Source organism: Equus asinus, chromosome 17 (genome assembly GCF_041296235.1).
Source record: "Equus asinus isolate D_3611 breed Donkey chromosome 17, EquAss-T2T_v2, whole genome shotgun sequence".
Taxonomy (NCBI): Eukaryota; Metazoa; Chordata; class Mammalia; order Perissodactyla; family Equidae; genus Equus; species Equus asinus.
The window spans coordinates 34558824-34582337 of NC_091806.1; the positions used below are offsets into that span (position 1 = coordinate 34558824).

General features: G+C 49.9%; 3 protein-coding genes across 6 annotated transcripts in view; 1 reads left to right on the plus strand and 2 right to left on the minus strand.

The window, feature by feature from the left end:
• Positions 1-7740, plus strand: LOC123275973 (uncharacterized). 2 transcript variants are annotated; one of them, XR_006512176.2, is made up of 2 exons: positions 1-4432; positions 4615-6532. XR_006512176.2 is itself a non-coding variant. In XM_070487868.1 (2 exons), the coding sequence occupies exons 1-2, from the start codon at positions 4360-4362 to the stop codon at positions 7738-7740; spliced, it is 909 nt and encodes a 302-aa protein (XP_070343969.1). In that variant the 5' UTR covers positions 2741-4359. The 2 variants fall into 2 exon arrangements, 1 of the variants encoding a protein (XP_070343969.1); XM_070487868.1 differs by lacking the exon at positions 4615-6532 and adding an exon at positions 6905-7740 and having other exon boundaries at positions 2741-4432.
• LOC139040786 (liprin-alpha-1-like) overlaps positions 1-23514 on the minus strand; it is an 85023-nt gene that overhangs the window by 60851 nt on the left and 658 nt on the right. The window lies entirely within an intron of this gene.
• The window catches only part of LOC106846404 (src substrate cortactin-like), a 46234-nt gene continuing 29536 nt past the window's right edge, over positions 6817-23514 (minus strand). The window contains 1 exon segment of the mRNA XM_070487867.1: positions 6817-23349. The gene's annotated coding sequence lies outside the window, so the exon portion shown is untranslated.

Genomic DNA, 23514 nt, shown 5'->3' on the forward strand with positions numbered 1-23514 from the left:
AATAAGGGGGGAAAAGAGATCTTTTAAGGAAAGACTCCCAGCAAGCCACCCCAGTCCTCACATAGGCAACCCCAGCCGGAGGCTCTAAGGGACCTCCGTGGGGGGTCGAGCCACCAGCCCAAGACCGCGCAGACGCCGTAACTCAGACGCCACCCTCCCTCCACCCCTGCACCTGGGCACACGCACAGCGGAGGAAGAAGGGACTCCAAGCCCACCTCCTCAGACCCAGAGAAGCCCTCGACACGTTCCTGAGCAGGAATCCTGACACCAAGTGGACACAGACATCTTTAAAAGACTCGCACCCCGGTGACCTGGAGCCACCGGAGAGTAAAGAGGCCCCGAAGGCCGCCGCCCTGCGCCCAGCCTCCTGCTCTACGCGGATTCTCCCCTGTGGAAGAGCATCCCCAGGAAAAGGCTGATGGCACTCCAACGCTAACGGATTGGCCAAGTAATTACTCAAAGCCAACTATCTAATGTGGACTTTTCACAAATGCCGGTAAGCCTTTGGTAGGAAGGGGAAGTTTAAGAAGACTTATTTCTGGGGCCGGCCCCGTGGCCAAGCGGTTAAGTTCGCGCACTCCGCTGTGGCGGCCCAGGGTTTCACTGGTTCGGATCCTGGGCGCGGACATGGTACCGCTCATCAGGCCATGCTGAGGCGGCGTCCCACGTGCCACCACTACAAGGACCTGCAACAAAGATATACAACTATGTACGGGGTCGGGGGGGATTTGGGGAGATAAAGCAGAAAGCAAAAAAAAAAGAAGACATTTCGTTAGCTAAGTGGAAAAAGTTCCTTGACGACATCACTGAGAGGAGAGGTGCCAGGTGCTCCCCTTGTCAACCGTGGGTCACTTCTAACTGCAACACTGAGCACCCTCACACAAACACGATGTCATTAAGCTGGGGAGAAAGGAAAGGATTCACATTCTCCTGTCAGTTTTTCAATGGAGCAAAACTCCTCTGAAATAATTAAAATTATCTGCCAACTGCCAACGTTTCTCAACATTTTAAGAGTTTTCTCTTTACTGGACAAAGGAACGGATAGAGGTTCACCTAACAAATAATGGAGCTGCCATTCAAAATACGAAAAGAGGCTGATTGAGGTAATTCTAGAAAATCAATTGACAAACAGGTGGCGTAAAGCTCATTCCTAAATTAATCATTTGCAACTCAAAGTCAGCATTACCATCTGTGGTCAATTAGAATTTGACTTTATAAGGCTAGCCCACAAAAGCCTATTTGAGCCATGATGCAGAACTGAAATACTTACCCCTGGGGGATGAAAGGAACCAAGCCACATTGTTACATTCAACAATGGAAAAGAGTAAAGTGAAAACATTTATTTTTTTCTCGAATGCTGTTATTTCAAGGGTAACAAATAGAAGGGGATGGGCATGGAGACAGTTTACAGAGATCTTGAAGGACACGTGAACATTTTTGTGGTTATAGTCAGCTAACGCCCATTTTATCTAATTTCTTCTTCAAGAATCTATGACTGTGGGTGATCAACTTCCAGCCTGACAGCATGAGGAGCTCTGCTGACCTGCTCCCCAGTGAAACTCGTGAGATTAATAGATAAAAACAACTATTCGTGGGGCCGGCCCGGTGGCACAGCAGTTAAGTTCACACGTTCGGCTTCAGCAGAGGAGGACTGGCAGTAGTTAGCTTAGGGCTAATCTTCCCCCAAAACCCAAAAAACAGCTATTCAAAGCCTCTGACCTGGTCCTAAGGGCAAATAACAAATGAAGAAACATCTATTCAAGAAAATCTATGAAGATTCCGTGGAAAGGGACGAGTCTGCGGCCTCTGCACCAAGACTGCTCCCTCCCCCACCCCAGCTCCAGGAGGTAGAGACTCCAATCTAGAGGCTGCAGCCAAGAACACAGGCTTCCTGTCCCCTCGCCCCCATCTCCCCTGGCCCCCATCGGAAGGACTTCCTGGGAGGGGCAGGACAGCAGCATTTCCCACCTGGGCCCCCAGCTACCTGGCGCAGAGGGAAGCATGGTGGAGATGTGCGGGCTCCCAGGTTCTGCCCAACTTCCACTCAAGGAATAGAGGCTCACGCCACACCTTGGGTGGCGCGTGCTGAGAATCCTGGCCCTGATCATCCCCGCCCTCGCTCTCTGAGGCAGTGGTTCCAAGGCTGCAGAGACCCCAGGCTGCTGCCCACCCCTGCCAGTGCTCAGCTCCTAGAGCACAGGTGTCACTCAGAGGAGCCTGCCATTGTCCGCACCAGGCTCCAGAGCCCTAGTTCAGAGATTTTCCGGTGGGGGGGGGGCGGGGGGGAGGCAGTAAGAGAGCTCCTAATCTCGTCCAAAAGGAGCTGACTCCACGGGTGAAGTTTAAGCCTAAGGGCGCTCTCAAGAACAGTGGGGGTCAGGTGACAGGCAGCTGGGAGGAGATGACCGGCTTTCCCAAGACACAGCCCAGACGGTACCCCGCTGGTGTGCAGGAGGGAACTGGAGCTTCGGGGAGCTGGGAGGAACCCTCCTGGGGTCAGGGCAAATACCAAACTCTGACCTGGAGACAACTCCTAGAAAGGAGGCAGGATTTGACTGGGTTCCTGTGTAGGGGAATTTATGCCCCAGGGCACTGCTGGAACTAGAGCAATTGGCTGGCAATTAGTGGAGTTAACAGCTGGGTGGGTCAGGGACAGAGGGGAAGAGGGCCCCTACCACTGCCACTACCGCCCAGGGTGACTGGGGGCCTGTCCAGAGCCGCACCTCCCCCCCGCCAGGAGCACAGCCGGGGGCCACAGACACAGGCTTCACTGAAATCATCCAGCTACTCAATAAACTGGTTAAAATGGTAGGTATATACGTTTTCATTGTACAAAATTAAGGTTTAACTTTATTTTAGTTCAAATGGATAGACAACAGTTTCAACACCAATAGTTACTCAAGTCATCCTTTCCCCTGCTGAAACGAATCGCTTTACTCCATATGGTCTGTATATTTTATCACAATTTACACACACACGGTGCCCTTGGAGAAAAGGCTGCTCCTGAGAGCACAAGACTGGCTAAAGAACACGGACGACTCTGTACTTCAGTATTCCACCGCAGACCTGCAAACAGAAAGAAACTCCGGGAACACTAAAAGAAGTCATTCAATGTGTCTTGAAGCCTGACACACACTCCCTCAAGGGAGATGCTGTGTTCAGAAGAGGTGGTAAGAGGGTGAGGCCAGAAGTGGAGGGACTAGGCAGGTATTGCAATGACGCAGGCAAGACGAGGTGAGCGAGCGCACTGTAAGAGAAGTCGGTGGGCTCCGAAGATGCCCTGGAGGAGAGCCAACAGGATGTGCTGACAGACCCAACAGATCTGAGAGGAAGAAAGGCCCAAGACCATGCCAAGGATTCCGGCAGGAGCAAGGGAGGGACGGAGTCACTACGTTCCGAGAAGGGAACGAGCATGGGAAGAGCACGTTCTGAAGAGAGGGGCGGAAGTCCAGTGTGGACTGCTCCATTTGAGACAGCATCAGACACTCACGCGGACTGGGATACCCAGTGCAGAGCTGCAATTCCCTGTCTGGAGTTCTCGGGAACGTTGGCCAAGACGGGATAGCAATTGCATTCCACGCAAATGGACAAGGCACTGAGCGCAGACAAGAAGAGATGAGGTTCCAGCCCTGTGACAACCTAACATTGGACGGCTGGGAGATGAGGGGCATCAACAAAGCAGACTGGGAGCGGGCAGAGGGCAGGAGGACATGCCGGAATCCAGCGCTCCCAGCAGGAATCAGCCCTATCTCTGATGCTGGCTGACCGATCACTGATAGGTGGATCTGCTGAAAGGCAGGTCAGCGGTGACCGTGAGAACAGCAGTTCTGGCGCAGCGGCAGGGCCGAAAGCCTGACTGGGCTGAGGTCACTAGAGAGCAGGAGGAGAAGTGAAAACTCCTTTGAGGAACTGGGCGGTAGAGGGGGAAGAGAAACAGGGCAGGGGCTGCAGCAGACATGGGTTTAGAAAGACCTTCTGGAGGACGAGACAGTGTGCGTGCTGACTGGCAGGAAGCCAGGGGAGCGGTGGGACCGACAGAGTAACTCCCCTGAGTAAGCGCGAGCAGATCGGGCCAAGCGGCCAAGTGCACGGGTGGCCTTTCCTGGGTGCACACAGTTCGCCCACAGTAAGAGGAAGGGCAGCCGAATACACGGGCACAGATCCAGGTAAATAGGTAGACATGTGGTGAGAGTTTACGCAAGACCTCTTCTGATTTCTTCCAATTTCACTGAGGAAACAGAGGACTTGGCGTTAAGTTTAAGGGTGGGTGAGGAGCGCTGGGGAGGGGAAAGGGGAAGGAAGAAAACAGCCACCTAGAAGAGAAGAGTCGCTGTTTGACAGTCACGTGACTGTGGCGGCATGCGGGTCCACTTCCGGTCACTGGTCACGACAGCGGACGGAGAACGCACTTACTGGGTGCAGGCTTCTGCCGGTGAGTACAGTGAAGCGAAAGAGGCGAGGGAGGGGCAGGGCGTGCAAGGCTGTGATGATAACGGACCATGGGATTTCAGGGGGGTGAGGAAGAAGGGAGAGGGGAGAAGGGCGAGGGACCATGACCAGTGGCAGGGGACCTGCAGTCCCAGGAGGGTTGAGTATCAGCGTTTTATTTTTAAGTCTTACTAGCTGTCATGGACAAATTTCGCCACCTTTAAATGAAACGCCTAGTCGAAGCACAACAAGGTGGACACTGGACGCTTCAGGGGGTGCGTCGAAGCTCCCCTGCGCACCGGGACGAGGAGCTGGTTCCTACACGGACTCACACCGCCTGGAAAGAGAGAGCTCCGCCCCGGAGCCCACTTGCGCTCCCATCGAGCCCCTATGCTGGATGCCTGTCACCTCGCTTTCCCGTGACCTCCTCCCGCCCCCCTCCCCGGGCAAGCCTCTGTCTCTTTCATGCAGTTCCCGTAAGTTCTTCCTAACAGCCCAGACTGTCTTCGTTCACCTGTAAAGAGAATATGCTTCATTCCTATCGCTGGGTTATATCTCAAAAGAAATCTGTGACAGACTGCTTTGGCCATGGGAGAAAACACATTTACAGAACTTGACAATTATTTTTACTCCTTAAAGGAAAACCTTTTCCCTTGGCTCAAAAGAATTCGACAACTGAAAAAGCATCAAAGCAAATTTAAACTTAGGAGTTTAGATAAACATTAGACAGGAAATTCCAAAGTTTAAGATTCCAGAAGCACGTTCATATGTGCACTGTGTATCATTATTGCAGAAAAAACTAGCACAGGCTGAACAAACCCCAAACATGTGCAGTAAATGATCTCCCCTATTACCATCACAGGAATCTAATTGTCAGCATCTACCTTTTTCCTCTTTAGAAAAAAAATGTTTCTCTAAAAAATACTGTAAGCCACATATACTACTAGTCTAAAGTGTCATTCTATTTACTATAATTAAAGTATCTCTGAAACTGAACAGATCCAATAATCACTGGGATATTTTCATTTAAAGTATAAGTCTGAGCAATACAGATTTGCATTTCCGTTTGACACTTTCTAGGATTGAGAACAGGGAAGGTAACAGCCATTAACACCAGCTCAAGAACTTGGTTTCACATAACGCTCAAAAATGCTGACATTTAGCATTTCTGGACAAAAGGTTCAGATCTGGATAATAGCTCCAGATTATGCAAACCAGACATTATTTATCAAAATCCGCCATGAGACCAATTTTAAGTTACGTCCTATGGATCAGATGCAACATTTAGCTCCGAAAGCAAAGAACATTCTTTCTTCCCAGTCATTCCAGTAGCTCCCAGCAACTGCAGGACTCTGGGCTGGAAGCAGCGGCCCTTCCCACTCCCCCAGCCCCACGTGAGTCCTGACCCCTGCCCCCCCCCGCCCTCCCCCAAATTCTTCACTCGGCCATCCCATGCTGCGCTTCAGCATCTTTCACTCTCTATCATCTCCATCAGTAGTTTCGTTTTATTTTTTAGCTACTCTTCATTATTTTCGCTAACCTGCTGAAACAGGAGCGAAGCTTCAGTGGAGGCAAACAGTACCCGTCCTCTTGGTGTGGGGACGGGGAGAGTAATAAACAAATAGAAACAGGGTCTAATTGTTAGCACACCAAACGAACCCCTGAAAAACTGACTTGCAGAACTGACAGATTATCTTGTGTCAGCAGAAGCTACCCGCTTCAGCCTTAGGTTTTAAAGCATGTCAAATTGTGAAATAAGGGAAATTGGAAGTTTATTTACGAGTCAGCAAATCATATGTTTCAAAACTCCAGCATCTTGATTAAAAGTGTGCTTAGAAAGGTTATTACAACTATCTATTCCTGTTAACAGACTATGTCTAACTGTCTGTTGATGTCGCATCTAACGATGGGAGGAGAGGGACACTCAGAAGACAGCAAACTTTACGCCCTTGGAAAAGCTGACCATCAGCTCACTGGACTTGTGGAAAGCCACTTTTAAGGCAACAGCACGGGATTTTCAGTCACTGAACGTCATTTGCAAGCAACAGAGTAAAATGCATAAGCAGTTACAAAGTCCCAAAACATCTAATTTCTTTTCTCTTGTCGGTTTCTCTTTAAGAAACGGATACTGACACAATTTATGCTGCTGCTCAACATTTAGGGATTCATAGCAGAGACTGTATAATCCGAACCGAAAAAGACAGTACAGCACAGTATTTCAGCGTCATCTCAACTTGGTTCACAGCAAACACACACCATGCGTATTTTTTACGTCTTTAAGATAACACAGAGACGGACACCCAGCAAACAGCTAATGCAGGTTACCCACCGGGACTGGGAAAGGGGGCTGAAGCGAGACTTCGTTTTTAATTTATATTCCTTTTAAAATTTTTAACTATGTACTTGCCTTGTATTTAAAAAAAAAAAAAAAAAGACCAATCCTCCCTTCTCTTTTTGTCTCCCAAAACCATGCTAGAGCACAAGACGCGACCAGAATATGGACTGTCCACGTGGACACAGAACTTGTTCAGAAACACCTGCCCCCTCAGCCACCACACCCCAATCCTGAATCCTGTTCTTGCTCTCTGCAACCTGGCCTCAGGCCCCGCTGCTGCCCTGAAAGCGCTCTGGCTCAGACACAGCAATCCCCTCGCCTGTGCTAACCCCAGGCAGGCTTCGTGCTCGCTGACCTCGCCAACCACCGTCAGGGAGCATGCGATCCCACTTTCCCCTTCTCTTCCCCTCGTCCTTTTCCCTGCTCATCTCGTAACTGCTGAACAAAAGGTTCCTGGGTGCCCTGTTCACTCTCCACACCTGTGTCCTGTGTCCAAGGCTTTAAGCCCCCACCCCGGCAACTGTCCAACTGCCCGTCAGACATCTCTACTTGGACGCTTAAACCACCTTCCCCAAACGGAGTTCATCACCCTCCTCCCTGACCCAGCCCCCAACTCCTCCCAGGCCCTCACTCAACTCAGCAGAGGACCCACCCATGCAGTTGTCCAAGCCAGACTCCCGGACGTCACACCACCCACTTCCTCTCCCCCCACATTAACCAGCTGCTGGGTACTAATTCTGCCTCCTACCTGGATCTTCTGGAGGGTCCTCGCTGCCTCCGCTCTGCCTAGGACACCAGGTCTCCTTGGTCTGGAGGGGTGGTTCCAGAAGTCCGCTCCTGGAGCTCTGACCCTGCCTCTCTCTCCAGCCTCCTCCCTCATCACTCTGTGTCTCCTACTCGGCACGTCAGTCCCAACTCATCTACAGTTCCTAGAACACGTCTGTGCCTCGGCTGTGCCCTCTGCCTCAGGTCTGTGAATCGGCCGGTCTTCCCCTGGCCACCACTCGCCCTGCTCAGTTCACGGCCTAAGGGCCGTGTGCTGCAGAACAAAACACCCGTCCACCTCAGAGGTTTGCAGGCGGCACAGGGAACCGTGCTGTCCAGACCAGCTGCCTAAAAACCACCTGTGCAGCTGATGAAAATACAGACTCCTAGGCCTCAGCCTACTGAATCAACATTTCTGGGGTGGAACCTGGAATATGTATTTTTAAAGGCTTCCCAGGGGAATTCAGTAGCCATGCTGGGAAACAACTGACCTTTATGACCTTGGACTGGTCACTTAGTTCTCCATCTTGACCACTCATCTAAAAATACGGGGAGCAATATCTACGTTCTACCACGGCCACAAGTGTGACATCAAATGAGGACGCTGGAAATGAGCCACTCTGCTGAAAGGCCTCACTGTCAGCCCTCAAACACAGGCGATGGCCGCCACCTGGCCCCGCTGAGCTCCTTCCACAGCATCTCCGGGCGTTTCCACCAGGAGCAGGTGGCTAACAGGGTTCTGACGGGCTGATTTTTGCAATATTGCTAAAACGGATGTCACTTAAGTACCTTCAAACGTTAGCTCAGCTCTTAACAGAAGCATTCCCACCCATGATGGGGAAAACGATCACACGTACACTCACCTTCTTCCAACAGGGACCACTGGCTGGCTTTCCAGCCCGCCCTGTCACCTCCCATTACCTTCGCCACCACACTTCAGAGGCGGTCTGCACTCCGCCCCGCGTCCCCGTGCTCATGCCTGCCCAGGTTCTCGCTGTCCGCCCCCTCTCCCTGCCACTCACTGACCTACCACTCTCCAAGATCAGCAAACCTGAGCGCCACCCAGCCCTCCGCTCTCCCTGCGCTGGACCCTTCGCCAGCTGTCGGCCCCGGGGCCTGCTCTCGTCTTTCAAAACTCGTCTCTGCTAAGTGCTGAGCAGCCACTGCTCCCAACAGCAGCTCAAACCTGTTCTGCCAAAAACCGAACGTGACTTCCATTTGGAGGAGGAAAAAACTACCTTAGTGTTTTTTTTTTTAATGTATGTATGGACCAGGTCAAAAATACACTGTGCCAGATGTTTACAGATTTACCCATAATTGCCAAAACCTGGAAGCAACCAAGAAGTCCCTCAGTGGGTGAGTGGATGAACTGTGGTCCATCCAGACAATGGAGTACTCTTCAGCACTAATAAGAAGGAGCTATTAAGCCGTGAAAAGATACGGAGGAATCTTAAATGCACATTCCTTGGCGAAAGAAGCTAATCTTGGTGAAAGAATCACATACTGTATGATTCCAACTATATGACATTCTGGAAAAGGGAAAACTATGGAGATGCTGGAAAGATCAGTGATGGCCAGGGCTGGGGGAAGGGAAGGATGCACAGGGGGAGCACGGGATTTCAGGGCAGTGAAACTACTCCGGATGACCTATAATGGTGGACACAGGTCCTTACACATGTGTTCAGCCCACAGCAGGTCCAGCACCAAGAGCGAACCCAGACGTCAACCGTGGACTCTGGGTGGTGACGATGCATCAACGTAGGTTCAAGGACTGTAACCAATGTGCCACGCTGGTGGGGGGTGTGGACAGTAGGGGAGGCTGGGGGAGTGGGGGGCAGGAGGTATACGGGGAAACCTCTGTATCTCCCCCTCAATTTTGCTGTAAGCCCAAAATGGCTCTAAAAAATAAAGTTTATTGAAAAAAACCATCCTGTGCCTCTTTCCTAACTGTTGGCTTGGCAACTAGGGAGGATGCATTGTGTGGGAGTCTAATTCCAAACGAGCATCCTTTAGAGCCAAACCTGAGCATCTCTGTAGGATGCGGTCTGTCCACCGGCTGCAGGGGCACTGCCAGGCGGCAATAACACAAACACAACTCACAACTTGGTCTGCCCACTCTGACATTTGATCATTTTTGACATCTTAACTTTTTTTACTCTTGAGAGAACTGCATTACCTCACAGTAATTGAAACACTGATGTGAATTTCTTTTCCCCCCAAGACTGGCACCTGAGCTAACGACTGCTGCCAATCTTCTTCTTCCCTTTTTTCTTTCTGCTTTTTCTCCCCAAATCCCCCAGTACATAGTTGTATCTCCTAGTTGTGGGTCCTTCTAGTTGTGGCATGTGGGACACTGCCTCGGTGTGGCCTGACAAGTGGTGCCATGTCCATGCCCAGGATCCGAACCAGTGAAGCCTCGGGCCGCCGCAGCAGAACGCGGGAACTTAACCACTCGGCCGTGGGCCGGCCCCTGATGTGACTATTTTATAACACTATTTTCAATCCACATCACTCAAATTCATAAAAAATGGGACCACACTGCTTTTCTTTTCTTTTTGAAATTTTTTACTATGACAAAAGTCACTAACATAAAATTCACCATCTTAACCATTTTCAAGAGTACAATTCAGTGATTTTCAGCATATTCACAATGTTGTGTTACCATCACCAGTAATTCCAGAACATTTTGGTCACGCCCCAAAAGCTGATCCATTAGCAGTCACTCCCCATTACCTCCCCCCCAGCCCCTGGCAGCCACAAATCCGCTGAGTCTACGGACTCGCCTGTTCTGGACGTTTCGTATAAATGAAATCACACAATATCTGTCCTTTCGTGTCTGGTGTCTTTCAGTCAGCAGCACATATTTAAGGTTCATCCACATCGTAGCGTGTGTCAGGGCCTTGTTCACTTTTATGGCTGAATAATATTCGACCGCACGGATGGACCACGTTTTGTTTATCCCTTCATTCGCTGATGAACATGTGGGTTGCTTCCACTTCCTAGCGATCACGAATAATGCTGCTATGAACATTCCTGCACAAGTTTTTATGTGGATTTATGCTATGTTTTCTCTCGGGTGTACACAGGGGTAGACACATTTCTTTACAATGGAAATGAGTGAATTATTCCTTTTTTTTTTTTTAAAGATTTTATTTTTTCCTTTTTCTCCCCAAAGCCCCCCAGTACATAGTTGTATATTCTTCGTTGTGGGTCCTTCTAGTTGTAGCACGTGGGACGCTGCCTCAGAGTGGTTTGATGAGCAGTGCCATGTCCGTGCCCAGGATTCGAACTGACGAAACACTGGGCCACCTGCAGCAGAGCGCACAGACTTAACCACTCGGCCACGGGGCCAGCCCCGAATTGTTCCATTTTTGTTCCTCATTTCCAATTTAAATTTCTAGCTATGTTAGCCATCACTCCTTTCTTCTTTGGAAGGCATCTGCTTTTAAGCAAAAATGGGGATTTACTCATGGGCAGTGAGTATAAGTTTTGCTTCACGTATTTTTACCTTTCTGCTAAATAGTAAACCAAAATGTTTTCGGTTGTTACAAGCATGTTGTATTTAAACACAAATAATGTCTCACAATTAGTCAAGACAATGTGAAATATGAATGCACACGTATATTAGTGTGAAAGTATATTTCAGAAGCATAACATTTCAGTGCATAATAACAGCGAAATACTCACAGGCAAAAACATTCTGATTAAATTTTTCAAACTGAGCCTGAGCGGCAGGGGAGAATCAAACCAATGAAATAAAAAATCAAGGGCAGAAATCCTTAATTCAAATAGGAATGAGTGCCTTCTGGAATCTTCTAGGTAGGTTTTGTTTTTAATCATTACTTTTTTACAAAAGACGACTACCTTAAAGAGTTTCAGATAAATTAACAACACTAGATAATAATAAAATGAAAACACAATATGAAGCATATTAATGTCCAGTTTATATTCACACCATGTTTCAAACTTTCCAGTAAAGCAAGTATGTGATTTTTGGCGCTGCTCGTGCTTACTGGAGTATAAAATAGTTTTCATTTTCGAATACTTCATTTCATAGATCTATGCACGTGCCAAAAAACTACTGAATCATAAGGAAACTGTCTTTAAAGTATGAGACCAGAAACTGCCTGCCTGACCTTCACAGCCTAAAGCCATCATTAGGAGCAGCGTAAAATCCACATTTCCACGGAGATGTTTTGGCCATCACAAACTTTTACAAAACAGGGATAGCAGCAGCAACGGAAGGATGCTCAGGACAGAGCTTTTTTTCACACCAACTTTTAAAACTTTGTTTTTTACAAATGGTAATAAAGGTATCCATGGAGGCCTCCCTTCCAGCCCTGGTGGCTCTTCAACTCAGCAGGCAGCTGAAGGCAGATGCTCCCCGTTTATCCCGAGGTTTGACGCGCAGAGAATCCAGTGAGACACGCATTCCCTCTAGTGCCTCTCCAGCAGGGACACAGCCTGAGGAGGGCCGGCCCGCTCGCAGCGTCCTCCTCCTCTCACAGCCGCACTGACACAAAAGCCGTAACGTATTTATTCTTCTCCTACCGATGGACACTTACGACTGTGCTTCCGATCTTTAGCTCTGACAAACAGCATGGCAACAAAGAACCTTGTACATGTATCATTCTGCACGTGTGCCAAGTGCATCTGCAGGATAAAACCTTAGAATTTCTGAGTCAAAGGTCAGTTGCAATTTTAATAGCTACTGCTAAATTATTCCTCCTGGGCCAGCAGCTTATGAAACACCTGCTTCCTGTAGCTCTGCCACCCTGGTGTGTTATTACACTTTAGGGCCCACTTTCTTCTTTGGATCCATCTTCCATTCCCTGTCGCCCATCAAATAGGGGTCTCCAAAATCTTCTCATATGACAGAGACTGAACGCATGCCTGGGCATTTGGTGAGAGTTCCAGAGGCAATATGTTCTTCGTGACCCTCCGTCACTCCCCTGGCCCTCTCATGACCAAGGGAACTATTCTGACATTTCACCTGCAAAGAAGGCTCAGCTCGTATGCGAGACTGTTGTACTTGCCCAGGTCTCTACTTGACAATCTGTGATACGAACGGCACGCTGTCCTTATTTCAGTCACGGTTATTCATTTTTCTCGGATCAAATACAATTGAGATTGGTCTGTGTTTACTTATCCTAACACACTTTTATGGAGTGGCCACCTCTTCTTTCACATTTCTATATTTTTCTATGGAATGGCTACTGATCATCTTCTCTTAAACTCATTCATCAGCACAAGGTACAAACATCTGACTTGCGTCTTCGGTGCAGTCATGCCCAAACATTTACAGAATGAAATGTTTCACCATAAACTAACTTTTTAAATTTACTTTATTTTATAATTAGGATATTGTACTGATTTTTTAAAATTATGTATAAAAAGGAGGTACTGGATTGCTCTAAGGTACAAACCCAGAAATGGACCTGCTGGCTCAAAGACCTATGGAATTTAATTCTCAACGTTTTTAATGTTATAAATTGCAGTGTACTAAATAAAGATTAGTTTTACTGTTTTTGTCATTTCCTCATACATTTATAATTTAAGAGAGTTTGCAATGTCTTGAAAACAACGTAACAATCACAAACATAATCATCTCCATCAATGATTAAGATTGCTTTGTAGCGGGCCAGCTGCATGGTCATTTTTATAGTCCCATGCAAAGTGAGGACTGTCTTACTACTTTTTAGAAGATAAAACATTATTTGCAAAAATAATGTTTTATTTCACTGCAATTTCTCTATGTAGAATCTTTGCCCTTTTTTTTTGGCCAGGAAGACTGCCCCTGAGCTAACATCTGTTGCCAATTTTCCTCTACTTGGCATGTGGGTTGCTGGCACAGCAGGGCTGACGAGTGGAGTAGGTCTGTGCCCAGGATCCAAACCCGAAACCCAGGCCACTGAAGTGCAGTGCACCGAACTTAACCACTACACCAGGGGGCTGGCCCCAAATCTTTGCCTTTTTTAACCTCCCATGGCAATAAAGGACAGATTAAAATATTACGCTATTACATAACAGTAGAAATAATCAGAAACCTGTGATTATTCAGCTTGACACCCCAGTTATGAAGCTTATGTAAACATCACATACATAGTCTGTGTGCCTAAACACAAGGCGACTTCAAGGGGCCAGCCCCCCATTTCCCTACGAAGACGCTGCCCGAAAGCTTGGCCACGTTAACACACCCTTCCAGGAAAGTAGAGCACCAGCCGACTCTGACTCCGACTCAGCCCCACAAATTTACTACAATAAACAGGCAGACAAAAGTGTTCGTGCCAGCTGCACGCTAAGTTACCACATCGGACATGCTTACTCTGCACTTACATCACCAGGCTTTAAAACATCTCCGCGAGACCCTTAAACTATGTTTCCTAGTCTTCCTTGCTTGACAACAGCAGCTCATCTTTTAGTGAGCCCTTGGGGACTCATCTGACACCATCTACCACGAGGGAGTCCCTCCGTTAGGACGCTCCACCTGCGAGTCACTGCTCCGTCACTCACACTCCGCCACGTTCCAGAACCACCGGTGGTCCCGCCTTAGCATGTGGTGGTATCCCTCCCAGCAATGATGGCTCCACCAAAACACGGAGCCAATAAAGGCATGGAAATGATGGAGGGTGCCAGTGTTCCAGGCATCCTGAACCTGAGAGGGGAGTACAGTAACCTGATTAACGTCCCCGCTCCTCGAGTAAAATGACGTCATACTGGTCTCCCCAGCCCCTCTCAGGAACAGCTTTAGAGTTTACAGGTTAGCAATTCTCCTGAAAAGTCCTAGGGTGTGAGCATGGTTTCCCCGATTCAGTTACAATTTTAGCATTTTTCAGGCTTGTCAGTAGTTCACACTAGCACTTCAATTCTGCAAAGAAAGCCACAATCCACTCTTTTGCGTGTGATGAAGCACTCTGTGAAGTTATTTCATGACCTTTATTACATGAGGACGTCGAGATGTGGAAGAGCGTTTGGACACCACCCCCTAGGCCTTCATAGGTACCACCGAGCACAACGGCACAGAAAGGGATCTAAGACAGGACCTGCTCTGTCACACTTTGAAACTCCACTACTGACGGGAACAGAAATGTCAAACAAGACCCCCGCAGGTACTATTCAACAGCCCCACTCTGACGGCAACTGGGTCCCCGCACACTGCACCTCACTGCCCTAGAGCCACCCGCAATTCCCAAGGCAGGCAGGAAACGAGCACGGAGAAGCTGGGCCAGCACTGCAACACATACGGGGAGACCACGCCTGGAAGCTCCAGCTGAGCGCACAGGACACCGAGGACAAGCGAGCAGCCTGCTCTCCTTTCCGTCTCTGACGAGCGTTTTGGACACACGGGACAGAAGGGCATCTCGGGCTGAGGCAGGGGTCTCGACATCAGCCGTGCCTGAAAGTGCTCCATGCGGGATTCCTCCCGCGGCTCCATCACGCCGGGTCAGCAGAAACACAAGTTTAGAAGGAGCACCTACGGCTACCTGAGGCTACACTGACAGCAGCTCCTCACCGCCTGCTAACAAGTCAAAGAAACACAGGAGCTGCGGCGTGCAAGGCCACGCAGCCTCGGCTGACAGTAGTGAGGACAGGTGAGCCCGAAGACGCTGTCGACCCCCTCTCCTGCAGTGTCCACAGCAGGAGTGACAACGGCCCCCGGAGCACACACAGCTGGCTGGCGGATCTCAGGTAAGGGTGCAGCGTCAACAAAGGCGGCCTCTCGGCACCTGCAGGGCCCCCATCACGCTGCCCCACCAGAGCGCTCTCGGAGAACTGACTCCAGCCCTCGGGGACCACCCTGCCATGAGCTCACACCCTCGGTGCCTTTCTGTTCCTCTGTCGACCCTTCTCCTCCCACCCGGCGTGCCTGGCACACCACACCCCTCCGCAGCCAACCACCCGACACGGAGCAGGCCCGCCCAGCCGGCCCACAACTGCGCCCTCTGCTCGTGCTCGCGCGCCCGTGGCAGCTCCTCCTTCCCACTGCCGCCCCAGCCCCGCGCCTCCCTCATGCCCAACACGACGTCACAGCCGGAACTCAACCCTGCCGCTCTGTACAGGCTCCGCCGGCCCCTGAGAAAGACAGCACCTGTCCCTTCCGTGCGGGACCACACTCACACGAGTCTGCTCGAGGGAAAGAACTGCTCCCCTCACTGTTGCAAAATCCCCAGCCCAGGCAAAGAATGTAGTGTTCAAACAACAGGTCCCCGTGGATCTGAACCAGCAACGACTACGTCTGACTGTGAATATTACCGCGTTGTAACCTTCTTAAACTGTCATGGCTCCGTGTATTCACGTCTTGCAAACCAGTCTCACACGAGCCTTATATTATAACCAGTTTTACCTACCCTCTAACTTAACAAGAAGGGCGTCTCAGAAAGAACCAAAGGTCAAAGTACAAAACTGGAACGGAAGCTACTTTATTAGGGATTTCCTCTCAAGGCTCCAGCAAGCTCAGGAGACAGCAATACCAGCTGGAGAAGGAGCAGCCCTATTAATTTGGACAATTTACTGAACAAAAAAGTTGGGAGGCACGATGCTAAGTACTCCTAAGACACAAATATTCATTGTAATAACTTTATACGTGCTTAATGCTTGACTGGTTTTCAAAATATTTTGCAATATTTCTCACATAAAAGTAGATGTCACATACGACAGGAAGGCATACATAATTAGCTCACTGCACAGACTGGAAGACAGGCCCGGGCAGGTTAGTGACCTACAAAGGTCACTCGGCTGATAAGCAGCTCGGGACTCAGAGCTCAAGACGATGTCATCTTCAGGGGGAGATCCCACGGTGAGCACCCAAACCAAGCCCCTGCAGGCCGTACGCCCTCCCAGTCACCGGAGTCAGGGTTACGGGCTCTGCAGACAGACACCTCGGATCTAATGAAGGCCCACCTTGTGCAGCGTACAGCTGTGGATGCTTTATTTTACTTCTCACTAAATCCGCCTATAATATTGGGAAATAAATAGTATCTCTACTTTACAGACGACAAAACGGTCTCAGAAGTGAAATATCTTGGCCAAGATCAGAAAGTTAGTAAGCAGAGGATCCAAGATTTGACACGGGTGTGGAGGGGGAGGTAGAGGAGGAGGGGAGGGTGGGAAAGAAGAGGAAGCCACTCAGCAGTCAGTGAAAAAGCAGACTGTTCCACGCTCACCCAGCAAGCCCACCGCCATCATCCCATGGGGAGAAAGAGGCTGGCCACACGCCCCACAGGAGATCTTTTTGTGATTTCTTTTGCCCCCTCAAGAATGACCTTGATCCTACTCTTTCATCTGCGTTTTTCTTAAAGCTGGTGGCATTTTGAAAAACTGGAGAAAAGATAAAAGGAATCACAGTAAAACCAGCCCCAAGCACCAAATCTGTCGTCTCCTAGAGATGGGAGCGACTCTGAATCCCAGTAGGAATCGGAGTTGGTCCGAGCAGACCTCACAGGGGTGACCTCGGCCTGGAGAGGCAGGTGGGGTCTGATGAAAGCGAGGAGAGGGAGAGGCAGTACCCGAGCAGGGAATCGCGCAGGATGAGGCGTCAGGGAAGGGGAGCAGAGTGAGCAGACTGGTTGGGCAGAGTGAAGGGGCATTTACAGAGGGAAAGATGTGGGAAAGGTGAATAAAGCCAGAACATGGAGCCATGAATGCCAAACTGCCAAACACCTGCTGCCATGGATAGGCCCTGCCAAAACCTTCTCATGGCAGAGGTCTGGGTTACTCTGGGAGCTAGGTGGCCTGGAAAGGAAGAAAGCACAAGCAAAGCCACCTCATGTAGACACCAAGGCCCCACGAACGGCCCAAGCTAGGGCACCAGAGCACAAAGGAAAACAGAAACGACGTGAGAGCAGAAAACACGGACAGAGCTGCGGACTGGCCCTGCAGGATGAGCGAGGAAGGGCAGAGGAGGTGCGTGAAGTGGGGAGGGAGGCGGGGAGACTCGAGGCTGACCAAGGAGGAAGGCGGAGCAGGACCCTGGACTGAGACACAGCAGGACGTCTACGGGCCGTCTAAGGGATACGGCAAAACTCGGGGCTGGGCATGCAGGAGCATCCCAGATGTGGAGCTTCAGACAGAAACGTGGCGATCATGTTCAAAAAGGGGACGGGTGACCCCGCAGAGACGAAGGAATCTCCAAGATGACGACTAGAGCAGAGGGAGCAGAGGGCTAGGATTTAACGTATTTCCTAGTCATTAGCACAAAACTTTCGTTCAAATGAAAATAATTACCCAAGAATGTGTGGATAGCAAGTGCTTCCTTTCCCTCTGTCCTTCCCGCAGAGGTTTTCCAACTGGAACGAACCTAATGCCCGCCAGCGAGCGCAGCAAACAGAACCACGGAGACCCGAGCACAGGCGGTTCAGGAGCTCCCTGGAAATTAAATTACTGGCAATGCTTAAAGTTACTGTAAATTAGCACTACGTGTGTCACTATCTCTTTACACGGCATTACTATAAAACTTCCCACCAGAGGCTCTTCAGACGAATTTACAACTGAAGCAACACCGGCAGCGTTTCAAAGCACAGAGAAACCCGCATCCCGAGTCCCAGACACGGTGGGCAACGACGCCCTGCCCTCCACCGCTTGTGGGTTTCCAGGCCAGGCGGGGGCACGGGCTCGCAGCCTGGAAGCCGCGGAAAGAGCGGCTACTGTATTAACGCTTTCAGGTCTGCTGGAAACGGCTCCCTTCCCGCAGCGCCCAGCCCTTTGGACACAGTTGGGGAACATGAAGGGGAATGAACTCGACGTTAAGGGTTTGTACAAACTACGCAGAACCTATAATCAGGAATCTGCTTCCACACAATCTCTTAATTCATCGTCAAACTTCTTTAGGAACAACTATTTCTATGGTTTGCACAAGAAAACAACCTCGGAATGCACATTCTCTCCAACTTAAACCCTTTATTCTAACCACCTACTACTTTTTCCTGCATGGGCCTTTCTCCCACTCTGGTGACTGTCAGGCACCCACCATACACACATCAAAAAGACACGCTGTCCAGTTTGTGAAACTTTCTCACAGAAATGGAGTCAAGATCATCAGGAAGGAGAATAAAAGTAACAAACGGGGGGGGGGGGGGCGGTATATATAACTCCAAATCCCTAATCCCCGAGTTTATTTAACATGTGTTCTCTTCCCTTCTCGGGGAAGTCAGGGCAGGGGAGGGGGAGGTGGCAGTTGGCCCCGATAATCCCAGCCAGGAGGAGCGTTCCAGCTGCCATGTAAGTAACACTAAACTGCCTTCTCCAGCTGCAGAGGCACAGCTGCAGTGATTTCAGGCACGCTGTCACAATTTGTCACCTGTTTTGGCAGCCTGGCCTCTGAGCCCCTCCCCAGGCCTGGGAACAGCACCGGGCCAGAGGAGCTGAGAGCCCCAGGCACTTACTCTCCCGGCCTCTCCTGCATTTGGGGCAGCGCAGGACGGCCCCAGGTCTGCCAATCTCAGACTTGAGACAAGAAGCGAGCAGTGTGCAGAGGCATCCTTTAATCGCGGGCCCCGCCGGGCAAGGATGCGGCAGGGGGGCAGCAGTGGACTGAGGCAAGCCTGGTGAGGATGCGCCGGGGGGCAGCACTGGACCGAGGCACGCCTGGTGAGGATGTGGCGGGGGGCAGCACTGGACCAAGGCACGCCTGGTGAGGATGCGCCGGGGGGCAGCACTGGACCGAGGCACGCCTGGTGAGGATGCGGCAGGGGGGCAGCACTGGACCGCAACACACCCGGGGGGGCCTCCAGAGCTCTTCTCCCACCCTCCCATCGATGCAGGGAACCAAAGGCCTTAGAACAATTTATTTCTCTGCTCGGATCACCAGGCAGCTTGTTGCTAAGCCCCCTGACTCAGCAAGTTTATTTTACTCATTACTTGTATTCTCACAATGTAGAACTTCACCCATCTTTCTCTACGAAAACTATGAACGCACAGTAAAAACACCACTGCCTTTCAGATAAAATACCCCACACTGTGGACATACGGGGTGGAGAGAGAGACTGTCACTCCGTCCACCACACATTTGCATACCGTTTGCACTTTTTCTTCATCATTCTCCTTTTTTCCCTATTGGTCACGGTTAACTGTGGGAGTCAGAGGGAAGCACTCTTCACCATAACCAATCTCCACACTCATTCGCTACCGGCCTCTGAAGGGGCTCCCAAACCTCTCCGTGCCTCAATTCCTTCACTGTCAGACGGGCTGCGGAACAGTCCCCTGCCTTCTAGCACTATTTATAGTAGAAAGAATGCTCTACAGTACTGTTATGAGACTCAGGGAGATAACTCACAGAAAGAGGCTTAGAAGCAATAAATGCTGGCTATTATCTCATTTAATCCCCCAAACATCTGTCTACCCAGCCCTTGGACAGACAGTGCCTAACACACGGCAGACAATCAATATTTGCTGAAGCAAAACCGACAGTTACCGTCCCTAACTGACGGATGAGAACTCCGAAGGCTCAGAGACGAGGTAACTGACGCAGGGAACTCGGCGAGGATGGGGCGCGAGTCCGCCGACTGCCCACCAGGCTGCTTCCTCCGAGCCTTGCCCACTGGGACCGAGGGAGACAGGGGGTCTACCTACAGAGACGGACGGCAGCACAGGAGACAGGGCGGCACACACCCACACACCTGCTGCCACTGTCCTCTGCAGTCAGTCTGTCCGCCGGAGGAGGGACAGGCACTCAGCACGTTGAGTAAAGCGCCTTCAAACAGCACGAAGAAGGAGACGCCAGCTTGCTGACGGTCTCCCTTCCGTGTGTATCTCTGCCGGAGCTACAGGAGCTGAGCCACAAAACAGCCAAGTAAAATTCTATACAGGACTTCTTTAACTCTGTGCATCAACTGCATTTCACACTCAGTCAAAAATGAAGTCTTTCATATTTTCATTTGCATGAAAATAACACATCAGACTATCCTAGAATTAATACTCAAGACTCTTCAAAATACCCTTGCCCTGCCACAGCCGTTTCTATTGCAGGGCGCGCAGGCTATCGCAACCTCACCTGTCACTCACGTTTTCCCCATGAACTATTTTTAAGGCGGGAGCAAGAGTGTGTCCTAGCAGCACCCCGGGATTTCCAGAGATGTTAATGGCTCAGAGATATTGATTAGTCTTCTTCAGCATGGCACTACATGAAATCAATTTCCATATTACTACTGGCAAAGGTTTAAAAATACATAGGCAGGAGGGATAATTACCCATTTGCAAAGCAGAAAAACTTGGAAATGCAAGATATGCTTCAAGCTCCCACATTTATTTTCAGAGAAAAAGGAAATTTCCTCCTCAGAATAAGAATGAGCCTCTGGAAGCCAGAAAGAACTCCCTGGGCGGACCTTCCCTGCCAAGCGAACCGCGATCCAAGTCAGCAGAACTCGGCCAAGAGCTTCCTTCCAGCCACAGGGAAAAAGCTACAAAGTGGAAACATTTTGTCCGCTCTCTCATGAGCATTAGCAAGCGCCGACAAGGCTTTCCCTATGCTTCATTTCTGAGAGTGAAAGGGGCACGACTGCTAATTGCCTGAGGATAAGAGGCAAAACCCAGGCCTACCCTCAGGCAAACCGGACCGTGGTCCCCCACCTAGAAGGCGTGAGTGGGACAGGGACGGGAGGAGCAAGACTTCCGACTATGCCTTTTTCTATAGTTCTCGTTTTTGAATCACGTAAAAGCTTTATGTATTTGAAGAAAAATTAACTCCAGAAGAACAATGTAAACCCTAAACTTAAGAAGAAGCAGAAACAAATGAACTTTGCAACTTCCAATAGAAGGCCCGATTTGGGCAGGAACACCAACGGGCACTACAACTGTTTATCAAATGTTGTGTGGTTATGTTACTTCACATTGCTTTAAAACCCATTATTCTAGCTATGTATTCTTAAGATAGGTTTATTCTAAGATCCAAAAGAACTACAAAGAAGCTCTAAAACTTCACTCAACAGGATGATTATAACAATATGATATTCAAAGGTTTAAACTATTTTATGTGTATCATAGGATAAAAAAATTAAGGCTAATATCATTAGAAATGAAAATTGTTAGTGTAAGACAAGAAATATAAAACAAGGGCCGGCCCCGGGGTCGAGTGGTTAAGTTCATGCACTCCGCTTCGGGGGCCCAGGGTTTCGCGGGTTTGGATCCTGGGAGCAGACATGGCACTGCTCGTCAGGCCACGCTGAGGCGGCGTCCCACGTGCCACAACTAGAAGGACCTGCAACTAAGATAGACAACTATGTATCGGGGGTTTGGGGGAGATCAAGCAGAAAAAAGAAAAAAGAAAAAAAGAAAGAAAGAAATTAAGGGGAAAAAACTAGGTTTAATTTGTAAAGGAAATACCAATATGAAATCCAGGTTTTTCTTTTTGTCAAGATTTTTCTCCAGCTCTGTCCCGAAAAGAACCTAGATGTGAACCTCTGTGACAGTGAGCACACCGAGCCCCCAGATACTGATTTCTAAACAGCCGTTCCCCATCAAAAGGAACCAGGGCTCCTCAGAGGAACGACTGCAGATCTGAGGCAGGAGAAACACAAAGTGGGTCTGCGACAAATTCTGTGTCAGGAAACAACGGAGCATTCAAAGACTAATAGGGCCCTGGCTAAAGGACACAGGAGCCCAGCTGAGGGGACAATCTGAGTATCCAAAGGAATAATGATGATAACTGACTGTGATACACTGAATAAATACAAATGCAAGGGGCCACAGCAACTGAGAGAGAGAAAGAGAACAGAAAGGGACGCTCCTTACTGAAGAGCAGCAGCTAATAAATGAAGGAGGATTGAGTCAGAAAAATCACCACTTCGCAACTTCCAATACAGGACCCGATTTGGGCAGGAACACCAGTGGGCACTACGACTACTAGAAGGCCCCAGCTGACCAGGAAGGTCGCTGGGAATGGGCTCCCTGTCTGTGGCCCTCCGCAGACGCCCGAGGAAGCTCCGGGAGAGTCCAGCGTGGTCTGCAGTCACAGCCAGGGCCCGCTGCCCCACCTCCAACCACAAGAACGGGCCCACCGGAAATCATGTCCCTCCCGAGGTGATGCCAAAACCAGGGGGAAGGAGGTGAGGCTGGGAGGCAAAAGCGAGAGATGTTAAACCCATGGAGTGGGAATTACACATTATTTATGCTTTAAATGGTATCTAAAAATAAATAGATGCTGGCATCTATTACTCTACTAACTTGCTCAGGAATAAAGGATGTAAACACTCTAAGTTGTTATGGTGAACATCCTTATGCCGAAAGTCCCCTCCAGAAAGCAACCATTTCCGGAGCAGAAGTAAAACTGCTCGGGCAGAATACCAGCACTTTTGAAGATCTTTATTCACAGGGCGAAACTGGTTCTCCAAAAGAGTTAGTTATCAAATTACTTAGCAGTCGTTAGCACGAAGAATTAGCAAGCAGAACACAGGGAGAGTAAAAAAGACCGCCTTCTCTGAGAACAGCATATTTACAAAGAAGTTTCCAGAAAACAACACATCTGCATCTGAGGAACTGCCCACAGCTTAGCGCGGTGGGTGCCAGACCACAGGGGGCCGGGGCGGGAGAGGCCCCGGGAGCCAACCGCTCCTCGAATCACCCTGACGGAAAAAACGGTCCAGCTCTTGCCAGTGGACCTCAGAGGCGGGCTCCGACAGGGCAGGTACACGCCTCAGGACCTGCAGACTGCAGGCTGAGGAAGAGGCGAAGCGGGCTCCCTGGTTTCTGAGCCCCTGGCCGGGAGGAAACCGCACTGTTCACAGGAGGAGGGACAGATGAGGGGAAAGGATGGTTGTGGCTGATGTTGAACTGAAGGAACCCAAAGACCGCCCAAACGGAGGTAGAGAGCGTGGCGCTGAGGCAGGTCTCTGCAAGACAGAGCAGAGGGCGTGGCTGAAAGTACAGGGATCACGGCCTCCCCAAGTCCGCCTGCACAGACACCCAGGACAAAACAGCCACGGCTGCAGCCACCGCACCGTCCACACATTTCACGTGCTCCAGCTGAACCCACACAGCCCTTTCGTCCTCTAGCT

What these genes read in the sequence shown, in the direction of transcription:
- LOC123275973 (XM_070487868.1), top strand. Translation starts at nt 4,360, where the DNA reads ATGCGGGTCCACTTCCGGTCACTGGTCACGACAGCGGACGGAGAACGC. An exon ending in CTGGGTGCAGGCTTCTGCCG is followed by an intron (nt 4,433 to 6,904) that starts GTGAGTACAGTG and finishes AAACCATGCTAG; the next exon opens with AGCACAAGACGCGACCAGAA.